General features: G+C 41.7%; 1 protein-coding gene across 4 annotated transcripts in view; it reads right to left on the reverse strand.

Annotated features, from left to right (window-relative positions):
- Positions 1-23,853, reverse strand: part of RMDN3 (regulator of microtubule dynamics 3) — a 63,217-nt gene that overhangs the window by 22,516 nt on the left and 16,848 nt on the right. For all 4 annotated transcript variants that reach the window (XM_039534100.1, XM_039534103.1, XM_039534101.1 and 1 more), the window contains exons 5-7: positions 19,278-19,545; positions 18,631-18,733; positions 17,494-17,554 (exon numbers count right to left, since the gene is read on the reverse strand). In XM_039534100.1, coding sequence (XP_039390034.1) covers positions 17,494-17,554; positions 18,631-18,733; positions 19,278-19,545 — 432 coding nt within the window. The remainder of the gene's footprint in view (positions 1-17,493; positions 17,555-18,630; positions 18,734-19,277; positions 19,546-23,853) is intronic.

Raw genomic sequence — 23,853 nt, forward strand, 5'->3', positions numbered from 1 at the left:
GGTGTTGGCTTTAGCATGAAAAGTTCAGACCCTTGTGGTAATTAAGGAAATCATATTAAAACGTGTTAACCAACATGTTTTACAAAAAAACAAAAAATGCCCCTCCCCCCCGACATCTAGACAGAGCCAAAGCCTAGTCTATTCATGCGCCATACTGCTATAGCTATTTCAGTTAGGTTTCACAGACACACAGTCACACCAGAACCCCTAGAGTGAACACAGTTATATCAGTATGAAGCCATGTCTATACTATGGGTGCTACAAGCAGAACAGCTGTGGAGCTATAGTTATGCTTAGACACTTCCTACAGCAACGGAAATAATTTTTCTACTGCTGCAGATAATCCACGTCTCCGAACAGGATAAGCTTGGTCAACAAAGAATTCTTCCATCAACTTAGCCACAACTATTCTGGGGGTTAGGTCAGCATTTTTCACACCCCTGAGTGCTGTAGCTATGTCAATCTAACTTTTAAGTGTAGGCCAGGCCTATGCCACACATATAGCGAAATATATTATTCCCTTTCCTGTATGGAAGTAAATCAGTATAACTGCATCCACAGTGGGAATGGTGTGGGTTTATTCTACTAACTATACTGGTATAGCTAATGTGGTGCAATTTGTGTGTTTAGACAACTCCTTAGATAACAGTTGCATCCAGTGGTTTGTGAAGCGGTCCACATCATAGACTTTAAGGCCAGAAGGGACAATCATGATAATCTAGTCGGGCCTCCTGCACATTGCAGGCCACAAAACCTCACCAACCCATTCCTGTAATAGACCTAACACCTCTGGCTAAATTACTGAAGTCCTCAAATCATGATTTAAAGACTTCAAGTTACACCATTTACACTAGTTTAAACCTGCAAGTGACCCAGGCCCCATGCTGCAGAGGAAGGCAAAAAACCCCAGAATCTCTGGCAATCTGACCTGGGGGAAAATTCCTTCCTGACCTCAAATATGGAGATCAGTTGACCCTGAGGATGTAGACAAGACCCACCAGCCAAACAGCTAGGAAAGAATTCTCTGTAGTAACTCAGACATCCCCATCTAGTGTCCCATCTCCAGCAGCCAGGGATTTTTTGCTACTGGCAGTTGCCAATGGGCCATACTCCATTGTAGGCAGTCTCATCATACCATCCCTTCCATAAACTTATCAAGCTCTTAACAGAGGGGGATCTCTTGCTTACATCAAAAAGTAACAGAATATTTATTTTTAGCTCAATTATAAATATACTTATTAATTAAAATTTTTACAGTTGCATGAAATTGGGGGAGGGGGGAGTGAGTCAACATCCCATATCAAAATATACAAAGTAAGTATTCTTAATTTAAACTGTAGTAAATTCTCAAGTAGAATTTTTCTTGCTTTGCCTATCTGTAAGTTTTGATGTATGTGTGTGTGGGGGGGAAGCAATAATTAGGGACATCTAACAATAAAAATCTAATCCTTCCAAGCCTACCAATAGCATTCTATTTCCAGCCCATACAACTCCAACTTTTCACAGAAATATTTTATGGTATATGTATGAAGGCATTCATTGTTCTTTATGAAAAGGCCTTTTTTTAATTTTTAAAAAATAAAGACAACACTATTTTCCCCCATTGAACATTTGGTGCAGACCAAGGTCTACAGTGCCAAAAAAGCAAGCTTTTCATCTTCACGCTGATGGAGCCACCAAGTTTACTCAATCAAAGCAGCAATTCAAGATGACCTGAAAGTGAACCTCCTCCTCAGGAATGAGCAGTGGAAGTTTGCTGTGTATAAGCAAAGCCTACTCCTATCCAAAAGGCTCCCATCTGGATAAGACGGAAATCAGGGAAATGCTTCATTTGATCAAGAGCTTCAAAGATTAAAGCAACAACCCCCAAAAAATCCCATAAAGAGGAAGAACAACAATTCTTTGGCTACATTAAAGGCTTGCTGTGGAGAATTACTGCTGAAAAGGATAAGTCTCTCAATTCAGAAGATAGGAACAAAGCAGTTGTAAGCACCTCAGTATGGATATTTGAGTAAGGCAAACAAACACTGCAATGAGCAACATTTTGTTGCAAGTTAGTATTCAACTAGCACAAGGGTCAACAACCTTTCAGAAGTGGTGTGCCGAGTCTTCATTTATTCACTCTAATTTAAGGTTTCGCGTGCCAGTAATACATTTCAATGTTTTTAGACGGTCTCTTTCTGTAAGTCTATAATATATAAACTATTGTTGTATGTAAAGTAAATAAGGCTTTTAAAATGTTTAAGAAGCTTCATTTAAAATTAAATTAAAATGCAGAGCCCCCCCGGACTGGTGACCAGGACCCAGGCAGCGTGAGTGCCACTGAATATCAGCTCACATGCCGCCTTCAGCACCAGTGCCATAGGTTGCCTACCTCTGAACTAGCACTTCTGCTTATCAGTGTCCTCAATCTTCCATTTTCCCAATTATGTTGGTATAGCATAAAGCTAATTCTATTGAGCATGAGGAAAGGAAGAGTTTTGATTAACTGAAATGGGAAATTCCACACATCACATCAGATTCCAGTCCCCATATGTTTACAGCAGGCTCCCTAAGAAACAGTCTTGGCATGGTGGCTGAGGGACAGCAAAACAACGATTTCCAATCTTACCTGGCAGGAAACACCCTAAGGTTTCAGTAGTGCTCTTCATATGCAGGCACACTGTCTGCAATGTAGTCATATCATAGGAGAGAAATGGAATTGGGAGAGATTATTGGTTCTTTTCATAGTCCAGAAAGCACAGTTGAGGAAGGAATGGTATACTAGTCAATTTATTTACTTATGAATCTGCCCTATCCTCCTGTGTGGGAGATAGTACATGCCAATTTTTTTAACATTTTCATTCCAAATAGATGAAAAGACAAATGCGAAATTTTTCACATGAAGAGATTTCCAGAAAAGTTCGATTTTGGGAGGATCAAAATAAACTTTTAATCTTGCTGGTTGGCTGCTTGCAGGCAGAAAGTGAGATTAAGATCCTTCCAGTTGAGCAGCTGGATTTTTATTATGATTTTCCTGATGAAACACTGAAGGCTTTTTTTGGGCAAACTTAAATTTTGATTCTGAAAAAAGGGCATTTTCCATCAGAAATGTGTTTATGAAATGAAGAAATGCAGAGGCAACATTTTCTCACTGTCCAGAGGCTCCCAACATGCCCCTCGACTGCTATTATTTATTCACAATGCCTAGAGTGTACAAAGCAGAACATATAGACAGACATTCCTTGCCAGAAGGGTTTATAATCTAATGGTAAACAAACATAAGTGAGAACTACATACAGTAGGGGGAATGAGGGAAGGGAGGATGGATTACCAGGTCATCTGATCACGTAGATTTGCTATGCATGTTTTGGTGATTCCTTCCTCATACACATACAAAGTAAGAGTAAAATACAAATCTTCTCCTTTGGCTTCTTGATCAACACCTAAAAGTCGCTCAGACTTTATCTTTCTAAAGAAAATTACTATAGGACCTATTTTTTAGCCATTTCACATCCACCCATTTACTTACACCCATCATTGTTCTTTTGTTTATATAGAATTCTTTACATTACTTTAAAAAATATGATTAAGCACACCGATTTCCCCTTCAATACCCGAAGTAAAAACTTAACCACAAACCATATCCCCTTGTGATGGCAACCCTTCAGAGTCTGTTCTGCATATACCTGTCTGCCAACTGCAGTCCACTCCCTCTGCAGAAGTGAGCAGGCAGAGCGCTCACAAGTTAGGGAACAACCAGGATGAGGGTGTGCTGGAGACTCACCAAACAGAAAAGATCATCGGCATTTCAATTCCTGATTTTTAACCAGGTTATCCTGAACGATATCACTTTGCTGAGGAATAACAGAACAAGATAAAGAGCTGGATGCTTGAATGCCAGCAGTCCCCGGAGCGTCATTCTCTGCAATAGTTGCTTGTGAGGGCTGTCTTCCTCTTCTTCTTCCTCTTCATCTTCCCTGCATGCATAATCTCAGACATGGCAGATTACAACCCCCCCTCGGAATCCACCGGACCTTCCATTTGCTTCTTTGGTTTTCTGGTAGGCTTGTCTGAGCTCCTTTTTCTCCTCTGCACTGCACAGTCCTGCTGTGGCCTTTTTTTTTCATAGCCTAGCCTTTCTTTTCAAATAATCAGATCCAGTACCTCCCGAGGGTCCATGCTGGGGCTCTTTTTTCGATTCTCAGGAGACTGCATTGTTACTGTGCTGATGAGCTGTGCGTGGTCACTGTGATGATGAGAGCTCTCACTGTGGGCTTTTCCTGTCTACCTGGCCAGTGCATCCGAGTTGAGATGCTGTCTGTCCAGAGCGTGGTGCACTGTCTTACTGTCCTCCTGAAAGCTTAGCTCCCTCCCTCTCCACAAGAGAGGGCTCTTGTCCCACAGAGCAACTGATGAGTAACTGGAATCAAGGCACTAGCAAATTTCATGAGACATTTGGGATCTGAGGGTGGCGGTGCAGGAAAACAAACTGACATTTACTGCATCAGTGGAACAAAACGTATGCAGCTCTCTTTTCCATTAACGCTATGTGAAGAATAAGTGTACACTCCATAATCCTTTGCCACTAAGCAGGCATGCACAGAGGATTTTCGTCAGGGTACAAGTTTGTTCTCTTACATCTTTTTTGCAGTATGGTAGCATCAATAGGGACATATAGGAGGACAGGGACACAAGCGTGACTGAGAAGTGGCCTAAAGCACTTGGGTTTCATATGTATTAGTTTACTTGATAAATGCTATCAAAAAAATCACACAATAAGATTTGAAAGCGCCTTGGAGGGGACAGTGCAGCCTCTTCTCCCTCCCATAATAGAACACACAGGTATTCCTGTTGCTTAGGAATTGACACCACCTATAACCAGTGCTTAAACTGTAATGAAAGAGGTGCTGGGGCTCAAGTAATTTTTTAACTTTTATAACTAAACGAGCAAGCCTAGAGGTGCTGGGGCTCAGCCCTGGCACAAATTAAGCACTGCCTACAATTGTATGCCTCTCCTAGTGAAACAAGCAGCTGATATACCAGGAGCAGAGGTAAATTCTGTTAGTGGTTGAAAACAAATGCTGTCTCCCCCACATCCCTTACTCAGCTCATCTTTAGAAAGTTCATGAGTAAAGCAGCACTTCTTACTAGCTGTAAAACTACCAGTAATGAAAAATGGGTTGAAATTGTATGAGCCTCTTACTGCTGAAAAATGAGTTCTGGATATGCCACCAAGGTGAATGTGAAACACCAGAGACCAAAAATCAGAGTGGATAAAAATCAATATTTTTTAAAAAAATAAACATTTTTTTATTTTAATTGGATTTTTTTTTTATAAAAAGCTTTGAGGAAAAAACCTATTTAAAGATAGTTTTAGATAAGATACATTATAGTTCAAAGATATCTCATCATGGAATAGGGATTATAAATTCTATTTCTATAGTATGAGAATATATTCATGTACTGTTTAAGAAAAGTTTTGTAAATGAGTTCCAATAGTTCATGGATTAGGGACCCAATCTATAGGGTTCCAGGGGCTTCTGTATAGATTTAGGTTAATCTTTCTATCTACCCAATGGGACTCAGTCTAGAAGATACCATCAGAGATGCTTAGTTTTACAGTTCTCAAACTGTGGATTTGTCTCTCCAGGGATCACATGCTTGTTAACAGCAAAAATGTTTTTAAATAAAATAAATAAATATATAGAGAGAGGTGAGAAATAACCTGAGTACTATGGACTCGCACCTTTACTATTTACATTCTGGTATCTCTCAGAAAGTCTCACAGCATAAACACTGTGTGACGTGGAATTTCGTACACCTTCTTTGTGCATGAAGCGCCTTTCAGAGCCACAGCTCCAACTGTAGGGGAGGAGCAGCAGGAGCAGTGTACAGCCACCATCAATGGCATGGAATGGTAGGGCCTAGAGATACTTTCTGTGACTACAACCCCCAGCTTTCAGTGAGCCGGACAAGTGGGTCTGATACAGATTCCCTCCTCATCTCCAGAGAAAGCCTCTCCCCCCACTCTCCCATCCCAAATGAACCAACAGCCTGGACTCCAGTTGGGTATCTAACATTAATGGAGTTACCATGGTATTTTCCTTGGTGCCTGGGCTCCTCTCTCTCCCTCCCTTAGAGATTGTTGGAGTTTCTAACAGACGACCTCTCCCATCAGATTGTCATCAAACACTACTTTTAAAATCAGAAAACTAAACGTTTAGCCTCAGTTTGTATTTATGCTTTAGTCTCATTAAGCACTTAAATGTCTATTAAAGTTAGTTTATACTTACTTATGGCATGCCCATCACTGTAGCAAAGCAACTGAGATGACAGTAGAAATAAAGTGTTTTTCATTTTAAAGCCTGATATACAAATGAAGTGATGCATATTGAAATATTCAAGTTAAGGCATTACATCATGTTCATACAGTCTATATTTCCAGGCCTTCAGTTTTAACAGAAGATTCCTGCCACCTTCTGGAGCATCGTTAGTAGGCGACTAACTGAGGGGCAAGAGAAATTTTAAGGCAATTGAAAACTTATTTATTTTCCTGACAAATGCCTTTCCCTCCCACCTCACCCCACACAACATTTATTAGAGTAGTGCCTAAGGACCAGCCACAAATGTGTTCACAATGTTCTAGACACTGTACAAACGGTAGACAGCCCGCCCAACCCAAAGAGATGACAATCTAAACAGATAAAAACAAAGAAATAGAACATACAAGCACAGCAAACAATGTGATACTTGCAATGACTTGTTTGGTCTAAGTTTTTGTGGTGTTTTTTTAATTTTAGGGAAGAGGTATTACTAGAAGGAGACTAGCTAGACAGAAAGGAGAGGGAACACTGAAAGGAAGAATTGAGAGACGAGGAAGAAGAGGGTACAAAAGGCACACAGGGTGAAGCTGAGGTGCAGAGACTGATCGATGGGGAACGAGAGGGTTGGAGCAAACAATTAATCAACAAAAGGGAGATAATATCCAGTCAAAACAGTAAAAAATGGTCTCACATCAGTGTCCACTGTTATCTTGTTGAGGTTGCTTTCATGCCTGTTCTTTCAGTTTCTTTGGCCTAGGGCTGGCTCCTCCCTGGAATCTCCTTCTCCCCAAGCTCACATGGCTCAGGGGTAAGAGGCACTTCATGGATGCTAGTGCCCCCAGAGTGGAGTGCGCAGTTCTTGGTCCAAAAGGTGCAGGGATGATCCTGGCTAGGAGCTTTTCTCCCCTCCCCATATTGCAATGTTTTCCTGAGGCGGCTTCTGTGCCTGCTCCTACTGGCTACTGTTTCTTTGGCTCCTGACTTATGTTCTAACGCTCTTTTTGTTTAATCCACATGATTAATATGGAGCATTCAGCATAAGTCTAGATTTAGCTCAAAATTCATGAGTTCCATGCAGTACTCTGTGAAGAGTTAATCAGCAACGTCCTGCTGATTGTCTAATTAGAACTGGCTTCTGCTCATCAGCTCTGGGCTGTGTCCAGAATACTGTCTACTTTACAGTAAGATAAAAGTGTCCACCTCAAGAAGCCCAGACACACCAAGTAAAATTAAAAAGTATTTAAATATATTTGTGTAAGCAGTTCTCTTGTGAACTTTCAAGATGCTACATTGAACAAAGTGATTTTCCTTTAAAAAAAGGAGACTGTGTTTCAGAGAGTCTCATTCAATCCAGAAGACTATTTTCACTTCTCATAACAAACATGGAATGATCACATTTCAAAGACAGGCAACAAAAACTTATTACTTCATCTGCAATGAGAGCTCTCAGCAATCAGCAAATACCATTTTGTTCAATTTGACTATTTCTCCCCTTGACAATTAAGGCGGATAATGCTGCACCTGCAAAATCCTCCCTAGCCGGACCCCTGAAATCCCCCGCTACTCTAGTTGTACTTCCAATATTTCTTTAAACACCAGGGCTGAAGCCAAGGCAAACACACAGCTCCCTCTCTTCCTGATCCCTAAAGCTGGTGTTGTGCGCTTAGAATTGCACAGCGCACAGACACACTGAAATGGATAAGGAATCATTTGTTTTTCTCTCTAAATTCTTGAGAAGTTTGTTTATTCAGGCCTCAGCAGCTTAATACACATGCCTATCCCACATGCAGTGCTCCAGGTTGTGTTTTTTGTTAAACAAAAAAGCTCCCCAATCATGTGCCTGTTTTCTCCTTTTCCATAATTTCTACAAAGCATGTCCATATTGGTTTCAGAGATTTCATATTAAGGCACAGACTACACTTGTAAGAGCTGTAGAACTAGGAATCAAATTTCAAAATGTATCAGACAGGCCCATTAAAGTAGTAAGAGAATGCCAGATTCGTGCCCCAAATGGCTTTACATGAAGTATGAATTTGGTCCAGAATCATTTGGAAGCAGCATCTAATACAAAAGACCACTTTTTACCCATCCCCATGTATTCCTAAAGCAGTGCCTGCCTAAAAACTACAGCCATGGAAGTTGCTCTGCTGTACAAAGGATGAATATTCTATTCAGCACTGGGATCAGATCACAGTTCTGTTACCTCCACGTGGAGAGGTCGCTTGGGATTTGCGAAGATCTGAATGTAAACTGCAGCAAATTGACATTTGCATTATTGTGTTGTAAAGACTCCAGGGATCAATGCACAGGTTCCCCTTCCTACTTGGTTCTGGCCTCAATGTCAGTCCAGTCAGGGTCCCATACACACTCCCTTTCGCTAATCATTCTTGAGAAACCATCTGTGATCATGTTGCCATCCAAGCCATCTAGTCAAAGGCATGCTATAGAGCTGTGGTTAGTCAGTCAGTTCCTGCTCAGTGTTTTCAGCTAGCCCCTATGATTCTGTTCTAGTCTACAAAGGTTTAGTTGTTTTTTAAACTACGCCCAACACCATAGTAAATGCCAGAGACCAAAGCAGGGAAAAGTAGCAGTCTTGCCTGCAACTGTAGTCAGGCTGCACGTCTCTACAAAGAGGAGACCACTACCATAGTACACCCTTATCAACTTCACACTACACAGGAACAATTCTACCCTGTGGCAGGTCATCATCACGCTCCAGAATTAGGAGAGAAAAAGAGAGGGCTGGGGTGACATGTGCAGTAGCAGATAGCAGCACACAATGAAACAAACAAGGGGAGGGAAAGCAGCACAACTACATCCTAGATAATGCAGAGACATTAAGCTGTGAGTAAGTGGAAGATCTTAAGATGCACAATACTTTGTCATTATGTTGTGTTCCCCAGTATACAAAAATAAAGTTGGGGGGACACATTTTTACAAATTACAAAAAGTAATTATCCCTCTGCTGATACTCACACCTTCTTGTGAACTGTTGGAAATGGACCACCCTGATCACATTGGCCTCATTAGCACTACAAAAGTAATTTTCCCTCCGTTGATATTCACCCCCTTCTTGTCAACTGTTGAGAATCCACCTTAATTGAATTGGCTTGTTAGCACTGATTCCCCCACTTGGTAAGGCAACTCCCATATTTTCATGTGCTATGATATATATTCTGCTTACTGTATTTTTCACTCCATGCATCTGATGAAGTGGGTTTTAGCCCACGAAAGCTTATGCCCGAATAAATTTGTTAGTCTCTATGGTGCCACAAGGACTCCTCGTTGTTTTTTCATGGTGAATTAGAAGCTTTTTCTCAGGAGCGCTAATTAAACATAAACAAACAGGCTGTGACTAAAACAGCTTGCAACTGTCCCACGACCCAGATGGCGCTGGAAAGAGAACATTTCCAGTTATATAGTCATGAAAGTGTAATTATGTCTTTCTACTAATAAAGGTAATTATTCATTTCCCATAAATCCCATGCCTCCCACATGCTGTTCTGCTATTTACTTTCTATGGCTGCCCTCTTGCCTTTCTGCAGCTGTTCTGAAGAAATAAAAGCAAGACACAGAAGTGCATGCCCCCACTCAGCAAAAGGGCAAGTCTACGGAGACAGAATTTACGTCTGTGCACCTTTCCAATGATGCTGTTCTTGGAAGAGGAGGGCACAGACTACAACACATGCGCCTAGCACATGCCAAGACTGCTTCAGCACAGGGGGATACTGCACTGGAGACAAATGATTAAGCAACATGTTACCACAGAACTATCATGACATGAACATTCTGCATCTATAGGATCTCTCAGAAAGGATGAGAGGAGGGAGTGACTTGCACTATCTGCCTTTTTTGACAGCATGTAACCACAGTACTAGAAGTGTCATGCAGATAATCCATGGCTGATCAGATTTCATTCCATCTCCAGAATTCAACACTGCTCAGACATTTCTTTGGATCAGTTACTTATTTTTGCACACAATAAAACTCTGAATCATTAGGCTAATCCATCAATCTTTAGCTCAGAAGCAGAATCACACTCTGTCAAATAAGCAAAACTCAAGTGCCAAAACTGTTTAAAACTTTAACAGGCAACTTGGTGGTTCACCAACATTCCAGTAGTTAAATCGGCAGAAAGAGCAAAACACCTGATTCCATTACAGAGATCAAGTCATTCTGGTTTCTTCCCCAATTTTTGCCTCACACAAACATGACAAACATGTTAGTGACCAAAGGCATCTAATTATGAATATGAAAAGCATTTTTTCTCCAAACCTTAAAATCAATTTCCAGGCCACAAGGTATTTCTCCCAAGTAATTGTCCAAGCAGATCTTTGGAAATCAAAAGAAGAGATTATTCCCTAACGAGTTTTAACCTCCATGCCCTTGACAATCCAGAGCTCCTAACGCTGAATGTTAATGAGTTTAACATTTCACCTTCAAAAATCCCACCTGCCAGCAGTAAGGAGGTCAGTCACATCAGAAATCCAACACAGTTTATCAAGCAGTTAACTCCAAAATCAGAGAGGAATTCTCTTTTCTCTATAACCAACATTTGTACTAAACTAGGCTACCTCACTTAGTTTAATGATTTAGTTTAATCATAGCAGCAGAATCAGCAACCATCAGCTCCATACACAAGTTTCTACAAGAGCCTGTTAGCTTCTCAAGCCACTGAGGGTAGTAGGGAAAATGAGAAACTCCTCACTTCTAGCCAGCCACAGCACTTGTTCAAAAATAGCAATGAAAAAACAAAGGAATTTATTACAAGTAATTATAGTTTAAATCATGAAGAAAAATAAAAACCTTGTCTATGTGGAAAGCTGTATGCCAATACTACTACTTATGCTTGTTAGAGTTATTTCAGAGCCATTCAGTTATGTAAAATAACTGAAACAAAAGAAGAGCATAGGATTGGAAGATTATCTTCTGGCATGGCACTGGTTTCTCTGGAAGACCCTGTATAAAAGGTTACCTAGATTAAGACACCTCACAAATACAAAAAGCCGAGGATTTTGCAGACCTCTAGCAATGGCCATGATAAAATTAAAGATGAACAAGATCAAGATGAGAAAAAATTGTGTAACAGTGTAGTCAGTTTTACTGTTTCCCTTGTAGATAAGCAGTTTTTCACGTACATAGGTCTTTTACACAGCAGCTAACTAAACAAAATGGAAAAAGTTCAGCTAATACCACTTAAACTGAGAGGGCAACTCAGGGCCAAGTAAAGTACCTGAAAATACTTAATGTATTTTTGAAATTAACTAGATTTCAAAATAATCGTTTGTGATCAAGTTATCTTAGTTACATGTATGTATGGGAAGCTGAAGAAAAAGTTGTATTGTTTGAGGAAACAGCATGTGATGACAACTTAAGTCTACTGTAAAATAAATAGTTAATGCACCAATTTAAGATAACATGTTCAATGTTAATTTAGCATTTCCTGTTTTTTGAAGGCAAAAAAACTTTATTTTGTATTAGTATAGTTGTGACATATAATGTAAGCTATTTAGATAATGTTTACATATAGTCAGTCACTGCCATCAATTTAAAGCAAAATTGTAATGGTAGCAGAATGCTTACCCTCCACTACAGATAGACAACCTCTATCTTAGCCCTCCTTTGGATGTGGCCAAGGGGAACCTGCCATATAGAGTAACCAGAAATTCTTTTCCTTTTAACCATGAACACAAACTCCAACAATCCATACATTTCAAGCCCAGATGACAGATTTCAGAATTATGGAAGTCTCATGTTGCAAGGGACATCTTGTTCTGAAGACACAAGAGACAAATTGCCCAATACCTCAGTGACAACTGCAGCGGTCAAACCTCTCCCTTATTCCCTCCATCCCAAAAATACGGACGCTTTCTCTCCAAACCCTAGAACCAAGGGGTTACCTTTCTTATAATAGAGTTTCTACTTTACTTGGCATTGTATAAGCTTTTGGAATGTCAATAATAAAAGAAAATAAGAAAAGCAACTAACCCCAGTAAAATAAAAAAGGAAGAATGTCAGGTCATCATTAACCATCTAGCTCTCAAGTTACTTCCCCCATAGCTTGAGCAGCTGGCTGTTAGTTTGGCTTTCAATGACATAAGAGGTTGCTCTGTAGGGGATTAAAGAGGGGCCAACAGAAACAGAGCAGATGAGAAAGAAAATAAGAGAGGCCACCCCAGTTCCAGTTCTTGAAAAAGGAATTACAATTTTCTGTAAATCAGCTGTGTGAAATGGGCTTCCTAACCCTCACCTACCAGATTAAATTTCCAGCACATAACAGCAGCAGGGCCGGATTAATTTTTTGTGGGCCCGGCGCCAAACATATTTGTGGGCCCCCCTGGGGAATGAAGAGGCCAGGGGCAAGAGCACAGCAGGCAGGGTGGATTTGATTTAAATCACTAGTTAGGAAGACTTGATTTAATCATGGGTTTCTACATAAAAGTCCATTCTTGATGATTGTTATAACCTTAAAACATTCTTCACAACTCAGATTTAGGTTTCATTTTTAGAAAGTACACACTATACATTTTTAAACTGTGATTTATTTTGAAAAACTTTTCAGATGAGTTCTACAGCTATATCAGAAAATGAATGTTTGGTTATTTCATTTACCAAAGATAACTGAAGCAGATATTTATGAAGTCATTGGGAGGTGAACTATCTCCAATTCAACAGGTTAATCATTAACATTTGAAGGATTTTCTCACCATGCTGTATTAGGAGGAGACCATCACCAGACAGACATTTAAATTGATTTAACTAAAACAATAACATAAATATTCTGGATTTTTCTCTTCAACAGCAAACATAATATTTTAACAACAAAAATATGTCCCTCACTTCTCACATTTATCGCCAGACTTCTCCTTGTCTAGATCTATTCCGCCCCCAACAATCTTCTATTCACTGAACTTTTTGAAACTTTGCACTTTTAGAGAGAGGTAAGGGGTTGACCCTGTGTACACAAATTTGCAGAGGGACAATAGAGTTGAGGTCTGTTATTTCTCACCTCTATACATTAATTATTTATTTAAAAACATTTTTGCTGTTAACAAGCATGTTACCTCTGGGGAGACAAATCCACAGTTTGAGAACTACAAAACTAAGCATCTCTGATGGTATCTTCTAGACTGAGCACTGAGTCCCATTGGGTAGATAGAAAAATTAAACCTAAATCTATACAGAAGTTTCTGGAATCCCATAAGATTGGGTCCCTAAGCCTGTAGAACTGATGAATGAAATTGTTTAATTGTTCACTTTATTAATGTAACTTCATAAGTAAAATTTTACAAATGAAACAGTCATTTATAAAACAGGTTACCCCAATAACTGGCTAATTGACGATTAAGATGCTTGTTAAGAGCCATAACTGTTCAGCCAGTTGCCCTTGTAAATTTCACTGTCAATCCAATTCCTGCTTAAATCACTGAGACTTACACTGTTTCAGTATTGTAACGTCTGTTCATTGTTTGCCATTCATTACACTTGCCTACTTCTGTTCACTGTTTGCCATATTGTAATTCAAACTCCATTTTGTAAGCTTGCTGCAACCTTCATTTTTGCCCTGCTGTAATCTTATTAGTTTAAATGTGGTAAATGAGGTATGTATGGACAATGGAATCAACCTTCAGCGCCAGCCTGTCCTGATGAAACAGAGTTCAAACACCAACGGCTAAAGATGCAAACAGCCCTAACAAAAAAAAAGAAGAGTCCACCCTAAAAAGAAAAGAACAAAGGTACAATAGAAGGAAGATCAAAGCCAGGTCCAAGGCTGAAAGTCACATCTGCAATTGATGGATGATCAGTCACACCGAACCCAGAGGCAGCATGACACAGCAAGACCTATAGACTCTGGATTCAGACTAAAACCTACAAAAAAGGATGAGTGAGAAGGAAAACTCTCTCACATTCTGCTGCTAACATGGGAGGGCAGACCCAGCCCTTCCTTATGCCCGGCTTTCCTGGCCAGTTAGCTGCCACAAGCTACAAACCCAGAACATCTGGGTGTGAGTGAGAGAGAGAGAAAATTAAGGTATTAGCTAGTGGCTATAGACCAAATTGTTATAATAAATGTGGCATCTTTGCCTTGCCCCCTGAAACGATAAACATTACATGAATATATTATCTCATACTACAGAATCAGAATTTATAATCCCTATTCCATGATATAATGTAATCTTAATTAAAACTATCTTTAGATTGGATTTTTTAGGGGGGAAAAAACCTATTTAAAAAAAAAACAGATTTTTTTTAATTTAAAGTCATTGATTTTTATCCACCCTGACAGCTGGGCATGGTGGGGAGGGAAGGATTGGTCCCCAGCTGGAGCGAGGGAGGGGCCAGGGCGAGATGAGCACAGTGGGGTATGGGGGGAGGATTAGTCCCTGCTGATTGGAGCAAGACAGGGGCTGGGGGCAAAAACACAGTGGGGCGGGAGCTAGGGTTGGTCGTTGGAGCAAGGAAGGGGCTGGGAGTAAACTGCAAGTGTAGCAGGGCTGGGGAGGGGGTAAACAGGATCCCCCCCCACCCCTGCCCACATAGAGCGGGTACCTACCTTCTCCCTGGTTCTAGCCCATTCTCTTTGCCTCTCTCTGCACTGAGCTGAGGGTGGGGGTGCAGGGTCTGGGAGGGAGTTAGGGTGCAGGAGCAGGCTGGGGGTTGGGGTGTGGGGTCTGGCCAGGAACTAGAATGTGGGAGGGGGCTCAGGGTTGGGGCAGGAGGTTGGGGTGTGGAGCGCTTACCTGGGGCAGCTCCCATTCGGTGCGAGGTGTGCAGGTGGGAATGTGGGGGGAGGGTGCAGGAGCACCTGTTTGGTGCTCAGGGTGGGGATGTGGCGGGTGCAGGAGTCAGGGTTGGGATCATAGGGGGTGCAGGAGTCAGGGCAGGGGGCTGGGAGTTTGTGAGGAGGGTGCAGGGGTCAGGGCTGGGGGGTGGGCTGGGGGTGCTCCCAGCTCCCTGCCCTGAGCGGTTCACAGCAGGGGGCTGGAGGTGGTATGCCCTGATTCCACCCCCCTTTCCCAAGGCCCTGCCCCCACCTCTTCTCCACTTCCTCCTCTCTCTCCCCAAAGTTATTAAATGTTCAACGCCAAGGAACAGATGGGGTAGAGGACTGAATTTTCCACGGCCTGCCTCACAAAATATAGCACCACTTTGCCTTTAGTAATTATCCTTTTGAGGGGAAAACCGGGCACTTCTCTCTTTTTGCAAAGTCCTGTGACCTCTTTCAGCTAAAGAAAACTTGTGAGTGCTGGTGATGCAATATCTCTACCACTCTCCCCGTTATAGCGCTGGGGGATGAGTAAAGGTGGGGGTGCAGTGTTAAGTGCCTGAACACTTGATGGGACAGCAGCTGCTGTTGGAATGTGCATTTCCCTCACTAGTGTTAAGCCACCAGGACTTGGAGGGACAGCATGGCTGCTACTCTAGCCCAGGCTGGAGCTGGGAGAAAGGACACAGGTGCTGCTGTGCAAGGTCCCTCGCCCCCGTTAGGAGTTGGCGCAAGGAGGGGGCACCAGGGGCAAGGAGTGGGGAAGTGGGAGGGGAGAGCTGAGGGGGCCCCAGCCCGGGCAGGGGTCACAGCAGCAGGAGGAGGATGGCGACGAAGATCTGGGAAAAGGGGGCAGCCTGTATAAATATCGTTTCCTTCCAGAGAAGCAGACTCACCCTGCCCGGGGTCCAGGCAGCGACTGCTGCTTCCCTCCCTACCCACCCCCCAAACAGCTGATCAGGAGCAGGGAGAGAGTGAGAGGAGGAGGGGCGAGTACACAACACAGTGGGGGGGGGGGAAGAGGCAGGGGAGGGGGAGCTTTGCTCCCAGGTGCAGTGCAACAGCAGGACAGAGCCCCGGGCACAGCAGCACCAAGCTTTGCGGAGAAGAGAGGCTGTGCCAGGGCCCCTTTGAAGCGTGGGCCTGGCGCTATAGTAAATCTGGCATTGAACAACAGGATACATTAGTAGTCATTTTCCCAGGGCACACAGAAAACAAAAGGATCATCAATAAAGTTCAGCTCATTTCTGAACCAAGATCTTTCATGAGGTCTCTCCTAGCTACTTCAATCCAGCCCCTGTTACCACAGTATCTGAGCATCTCACAATCCTTAATGTACTTATCCTTACAACATCGCTGTAAGGTAGGGGAGTACCATTATCACCATTTTACAGTTGGAGAACTAAGGCAGAGAGAGACAGAAGTGACCTTCCACAGACTTCTTGTGTGACCTTGGGCAAGCAGGAAATTCAGCCAGGACTCCCAAATCTCAGACTAATGTACTAACCACTCGATCATCGTTCTTACATGAACATCATTCATCGTTATTAACTGAAAGAACTGCTTGTGGGACTATGACCCAGTGGGTGTGAGATCACCAACCACAATATGTCTCACTGGCCACAGGAGAGAAATTATGCTGAGGAGACATCAGATACAGCAAGAAAGATTGCTCCATTAATAGAATATGATATTTGTTTTGGCAGAGCAATTTACAAATTCCTTATTTTCTTGTCATTTGAAAAGAAAAACTTCAGCTGACCTAAGAAAAAACACTCAATGCTAGAACAAACTTTCCTCCATTTCACCCTCATATTCTCACAATACACAGTTACAAGATATAATTAGGATTTCCAGAGATCAGTTTAATAACTCAAAGGGAATCCTTTTAGAACAGTTTTAGTCCCCAAATTTAAAATGCTTAAAAACTACCCGAATGCACTGAACTCTGCATCTCAATTTCTCCTTGCTAGAAGCCCCTTTCTGCAAGACTCATCTATAAGCTGATCTTTTACCATCCTTGATGAAGCTCATTAAGCTATGAGATGCAGGCTCATAAGAGCTTGATACAATCAGTTTCTCAGAAACTAAAGAACACGCATTATCATAGCTACCACCATCTTCTGTTCAAGAATTCCTCCAGGTCATCTCCCCTCAGAACCAAGTTCTTAATTAGTTGTCATGAACCAAATTAAAAAAATATATATCTTGATAATTGTAACCAGTATTGTCTGTCGCTTATTCATGTCTACTAACAAGGAAAAGAAACTAAAATAAAGTCTGTTAGGAAAAGCATAGATTCAATAATGTATATTTAAGGTAAGAAAAACTTGTCTACTGAGTAGACTGTGATAAAGCCTAATTCTTAATATGACCTTTAACCTCCCTTATTCTTCTCCCATACAGTAGAAAGTTACATACCACTGGTGACCCTCAGCACTTTGATCCCCTTTCTGTAGAGCTGCCTCTGCCTCTTCTTTCCCTGCAGACAGAAAGCACTGATTTAGCAAGAGTGAAAGTTACCGAATTTCTCTGAATACCTACCTCCCGAAGTGCTAGGGTCTCTACAGTGACAGGAAAGTGTAAAGAAGTTAAACATTTGTTAGTCACCTAGTACATTTAGCTTGAGACATTCCAAAAGATCGCCTGTATGGAGACCTCACGGATGCTCCAAGGCCGCTGGGCTGACCTAAGATCAGGTTCAAGGACATTTTCAGCATCGATACTGTAAGCTGAGAGCTTGCAGCTAGCAACAGGCTACACTGAACCAGGGAGTCAAAGAGGCTGAAAAGAGGTGGCTGAGAGAGTGAAAAGCAGAGAGCAAAAAAAGAAAGAGCAACAGGCCTCAAGGGTGCTTTGGTGCTTACACCACTGACCACTGTCTGTTGAGATGGACAGTTGCTCTTCCACTCACTACCGGCTACATATCTTGCAGTGATGCTGGGCACCAACCGCCACCGCCCCCCCCCCCCCCACACACACACTATTTAATGACAGGTTTCAGAGTAGCAGCCGTGTTAGTCTGTATCCGCAAAAAAAAAACAACAAGAGTACTTGTGGCACCTTAAAGACTAACAAATTTATTTAAGCATGAGCTTAATGGCGCTCTCTCCTCTCTCTGCTCCATGTGTTTGTGTTCCCAAAATGTGGAAACTTTGCAAGCCATCAGAAAGGACTATATACATTCAAAAGGTCTGAAAATGATTGCCTTAAATGACTGCTTTAAATTTCTGAAAGGGACTGCTCAGGCAATTCAGCCTTAAAGCTTAGGTTAAATTAAAAAGGGGATGTGATTTCCAAAAGCTGATAGGAGCAGAAGTGTTAATTAAAGTCTCCTGGTTTTATTTCAAGTCCTTTATAATGTTAAAACCCAAAACAAACTGCATCTGAACTAGTGAATGAGAAGTAGTGAAACTGATCAAGTAAACAAACAGGAAAATTGTATTTTTAAAATTTGCATTAGTAACACAAGATCTTTTAAACAAGATACAGTAAAAAAAAGTTTATCCAATAAAAATACTACACTGAGCTGCCTCACAAACACACACTTTTTCTTACCATCAGAAGCATATGATTTCTTTTCATCTGCATCCTCTGTGATTTCATACAGATCACTGTATGCTCGAGCCAGGCGCCAAAGGAAATCTTGCCGGTCTCCATACTGCAGACAGAACATAAGTATTTCAGATCACCTGTTAGAGAGCCCCTTTCTTCCACTGGTACAAAGATATAAGGAAGAGGACCGTCAAATGGCAGCAGTAACAGGCAGTATGTTTATATATAGAGAGAGAGAAAACATATATAAAAAAACCCTTTGAAAAAAACTTAAATGGGCCCAAACCAACAAGAACTCCAGTAGCAGTACAAAAAGAGTAAAATGAAAGTCCAAATTTGCAACTAAGCCCACAATTCAAAGAAGATTAGAAGAGGTCTAACTTATCACATCACCATTTACAACACTGTTTAGATTTGTACTACTGACAGGATGCAAGAGGGCACATTTAAGAAAGTCATTGGATTGTCAGGAGTTTAGTTTTGTTAGGTAACATCTACATTACACTTCTAAGCCATTATGACCAGGTCCATTGACTCCATTACATTTGTAGCATGGACTAGGTCTCGCAGAATGATAACTAAAAGCCCAATTTCATCTTTCCCTGTTAGCCGAACACACAATTTTGCTGGGAAATTAAAACGAACTTTACCACCAGTTTATTGTTAAGCAGCAGCTGGAATCCTTCCCTCTTCTCCTGGTTATTCCCACTATGCAGCTGGTCAGCCTGTTGCAGCAGCTGATCAAATTCCTCCTCCACTGTAGAGTCAAAGACCAAAACAGTTTCATCCTCATTGACTAGGTCCAGTGAATCCCTCCGTGCAGTCTTCACTGTCTCACAGCTCACTTCATCTTCCCCTTCCTCACTCTCTCTCTCTGACTCCCGGTCATAGTCAGACTCTGCATTGGCTGTGGTGTACCTTTCAGTAAAAATTAAAATATAGAATTAAATGACATCACATGTACTCAAAACAAGATGCAGGGCAAACAGTTTACAAACCAAGAGAAAATATTTAAAAACAAATCAGAGAGACGGGAGTTGGACTAATAGATGTCCTAGGCCCAACCTTCTCTAGTGCAGAAGTGTTTTCTCTACGCTGTATTCTCCAGAATTTTGTGCAGTCTAGTTTTAAATCTCTGCAGTTATGCATCTTTCAACTATTCCCATGTAGTACAGACAAATACAAAAGGGGTGAAGAAAATAAATTCAAAAGGAAGGTAGCATGGAAGTCAAGACACAGGAGTCTGCATCCAGCTGGCCTCGTGAGAGCCTTTTTAGACCATTTAGCTTTAAAGCCTACAAAAGCATACACAGAACAGAACCAGCAGGGCAAGTCACTTGGGAAATTACACATTATACATCAGATACTGCAGTAGGAAGTTTAACAGACTCATCTGGGTGGGAGATACAGCTTGAGGTTTTTGGTCTGTTCTAGAGAATTTCAAACACAGATAGCTTTCTTGGCAAGATTAGTATTTTGATCAAGACTGTCTGAGCACTAAGTATGAAACAGCTTGTTCGAGCTGATGGGGGGGGGGGAAGAAAGGTGTGAAAACAGTGGGTGAGTGATCAAAATCACTGCACATGTATAAAAAGAAATTAAGGAGTAGCAGCTGAGCCATGTAAAGACATGCTATCTATGGCAGACAATGATTAACAATAAAGCGGCCCAGATTAGACAGAGTACGACTCAGACCAAGATTTTCCATAAGGGATTGTCTAAAGTTAAATTTGCAAAATTATGTTCAGGCACCTAAATAGGTGGCCTGATTTTAAAAAAAAGCTAAATACCCAGAAGCTCTCATTGAAGTCAGGTCACTTATTAAGGTATGAAATATGCGTTCTGAAGCTTAACTTTAGAAAGCCCTCTCTTCAAAAAAAAAAGCAGCTTAGCCTAACGTGCCCCTTCTCTAACTCACATGGGAGCTCTGAACGAAGGAGGAAGAACTAAGTTAGACCTCATTGTTTAAGAATGTTCTGTTTTAATTTCAGGCTTCATTGGACTAATGAGGGAAGCAAGTTCCAAAGGAGAGGGCCCTCTGCTGCAAGCAGCCTGCCATGAGCCCCATGACATTTAACTACAGACCCTGACTGCAATTGTTACAGCTATGAAAAGGCAGATTAACCAGATGTAACTAAGACCCAAACCATGTGTAACTTTAAAAGCTCAATGCTTGAATTGCACCAGAAGCAAGCAGGAAACCACTGCAGCCTATGGGACACAAGCGTAACACGCTCCCTATGGTTAAGGCTGCGAGTCTGTCATGGAAGTTGAGACAGGCAGCCACTGGGCCAACAGCAGCAGTTTGGGTGTGTGGGAGGGGACTCAGGGCTAGGGTCAGCGGGACTCAGGATTGGGGGGGGGGCCTCCCTGGCTCCCACTGGCATGGCCTTGCAGCTCTTAGGCAGAGGGGCCAGGGGACTCCCACACGCTGCCTACATCCACAGGCCCTGCCCTTGCAGCTCCCATTGGCTGCAGTTCCCACCCGAGGAGCTGCAGGGACACATGGAAACGGATAGGGAGCCCCTGCCAGCCCTGCCAACACCCCCCCATCCCAACACCAGTAGGGGTCCCGGACCACCTTCCCCAGCACCCATGGTGCCCTCAGACCACCTGTCCCGCCCCCCCCCCCCAAGTTTTAGTTAGGGGTATTATAGTAAAAGTCATGGACAAGCCACAGGCCGTGAATTTGTTTACTGCCAGTGACCTGTCCATGACTTTTACTAAAAATACCCGTGACTAAAACGTACCTTTACCTACCGTCAGCTATGTTAAGCAATCAGATCATCACATTTTGCACCAGCTGAAGAGTCCAAGTGTTCTCCAAGGACAGCCTCAAACAGGGAACGTTAGTGTTATCAAATCTAGAGACTGAAGGCATGTACCAACATACACATCTAAGACAAATGTGGATAGTAATCGTGCCAAATACAGATGAAAAGAAGTACTCCCGACTACCAAAGTACTGTTTCTCCAGGAGTCATAAGGAGTACAGTTGGATCCCTGAACTCACTCTCTCCTTGGTAGAGAGCCAACAAATACTGTCAACTCAGAGGGCAGACACCACACCAGCCCCATCACTCTCTCTAGATCATCATGAACTGTACACTACCAGGTACTCAAACCAAATCTCAGGCTAAGCAGTGTTGTCTGGTCATTATGTGGATGAGAAGCCTCTAAAAACACCTAGTCATTATGTTGCAGATTCAGTAGATATTCTTCCCTCTGAATCCATAGTGAAGCAATGAATCAGCATGGTGCAGGACATGCTGTACTAGAGGTGTTGCCATATTTTGTGCAAGTTGTAAAACCTAAGGTATTGACCACTTGTTATTAAACATCTTGCGGCACTTCCATAAGAATAATGATACAAACTTTGGTTCCCTAGTCAAATCCTGTTAAAATGTAACTGCTCAGTCTCCCTTAATTAATGCTGCAGTTCCAATTTAGCATGCTATTCTTCATTCCCTGTCCTACACTGCTGTGCAGCATTGGTGTGGGCAGATAAACAGCTGCCATGCCACATTACCTTTAAAATGCTGCCAGTCTGGACTCAATGATTTGTGTATCTAGGTTGAAAAAGACTTTTTATCCTGAAGCACAATCAAAGTACAAGGTCTAAAAATCATCATTTCAAAACACTGTCAATTTTTGTTCTTGTTTTTATAGAAAGATAATTACCATTCAGTGATGGCTCATGATGTATACATTTTCCTCTCACCCAGATACACTCGCTCTACTGAGATGGCTCATGTATGAGTTTAAAAAAGAAATGGTGCTGAATGTAATTCAATAAAAACAAAAGTATTCAAAAAGACCAAGAGATTTAAGTGTTTTTATCCTGTTTTAGGATAGAAGACAGTGAGTTCTTAAACGCATTAATATATGAAAGTCCCTAGCTGGCACATTTCCTAAATTAACAACAAGCTATTTGGTGCTAATAAGCATGCAAAAAAAGAAAAAGGCCCCAGTGGACTTGTCTGCCCCTCACAGTGCCAAAGCAATGCAAGACAATTAACTTCCACACCACAATCCAAGACTTCTTGCTGCTGATAGCATGGAACAATTTGGGTCATCTGGAAGTGAACCATGAGGAGCTAGTGATGCCTGTTTGGATTATAAATAGCAGCAGGAGTAGTTTTGTAAGATTTCATCAAAAGGCAAAAGAAAGCAACTGCCAAAAATATATATATATATATTGCAGGAATCTGAGGATAATGTGTGCTAATGCAGAAATTTACAAGTCAGTTCTCGAGTGGCTACCATACAAAGCTATATAGCAGGGGTTGGCAACCTTTCAGAAGTGGTATGCCAAGCCTTCATTTATTCACTCTAATTTAAGGTTCCACGTGCCAGTAATACATTTTAACGTTTTTAAAAGGTCTCTTTCTACAAGTCTATAATATATAACAAAACTATTGTTGTATGTAAAGTAAATAAGCTTTTTAAAATGTTTAAGAAGCTTCATTTAAAATTAAATTAAAATGCAGAGGCCCCAGACCGGTGGCCAGGACCCGGGCAGCGTGAGTGCCACTGAAAATCAGCTTGCGTGCCGCCTTTGGCACCTGTGCCATAGGTTGCCTACTCCTGCTATATACAATTAATACTGGAGGCATAAGTAACATGGAATCTTCAGTTTAGTACAACAAACTTGTTTTATATTAGGCCAGGATTGCTTATCCATTAATTCATTACAGTGACTCTCAAAGCTGTCTGCAAAGTTTTAAATTACTGACATGCTACTGGTCTGAACTGTTTAAAATATATTTAAACAAACTAAGGAATTGCAAAAAAAGATATGAAACACAGAAGATGACTTCCAAATCCTTATAACTGGTTCACAGGGAGGGAGTGCAAATGAGAATATAGAGAATGCCCCAATTCCTTATCCTCTCACACAAACTCCCTACTCTCCCAGCTCAACCCCTCTCCCATTGGCATATCTGCTACAGTCTGCCTTGCAGGAGCAGTGCTCCCTTCCCACAGATGTCAGAAGGGACACAGCAAGTGGGAACTGGATGACAGCTGGCAGTGTGAAGATACACTATTGCCAATGCCAAGAGTCATGCCCCCCAAAATCATGAGACTAGCTTAACAGTCAAATTTAATTTAAAAAAAAAAAATCTGCTTTGAGCTTCACATTTTCAAAAACTTCTCTCTGCAACCGTGAGGGCTAGAAACTTAGGTGGAGAGGCTAAACAAAAGCTGTGATTATCACAACATGAT

Source organism: Mauremys reevesii, linkage group 4 (assembly GCF_016161935.1).
Source record: "Mauremys reevesii isolate NIE-2019 linkage group 4, ASM1616193v1, whole genome shotgun sequence".
Classification (NCBI taxonomy): Eukaryota; Metazoa; Chordata; order Testudines; family Geoemydidae; genus Mauremys; species Mauremys reevesii.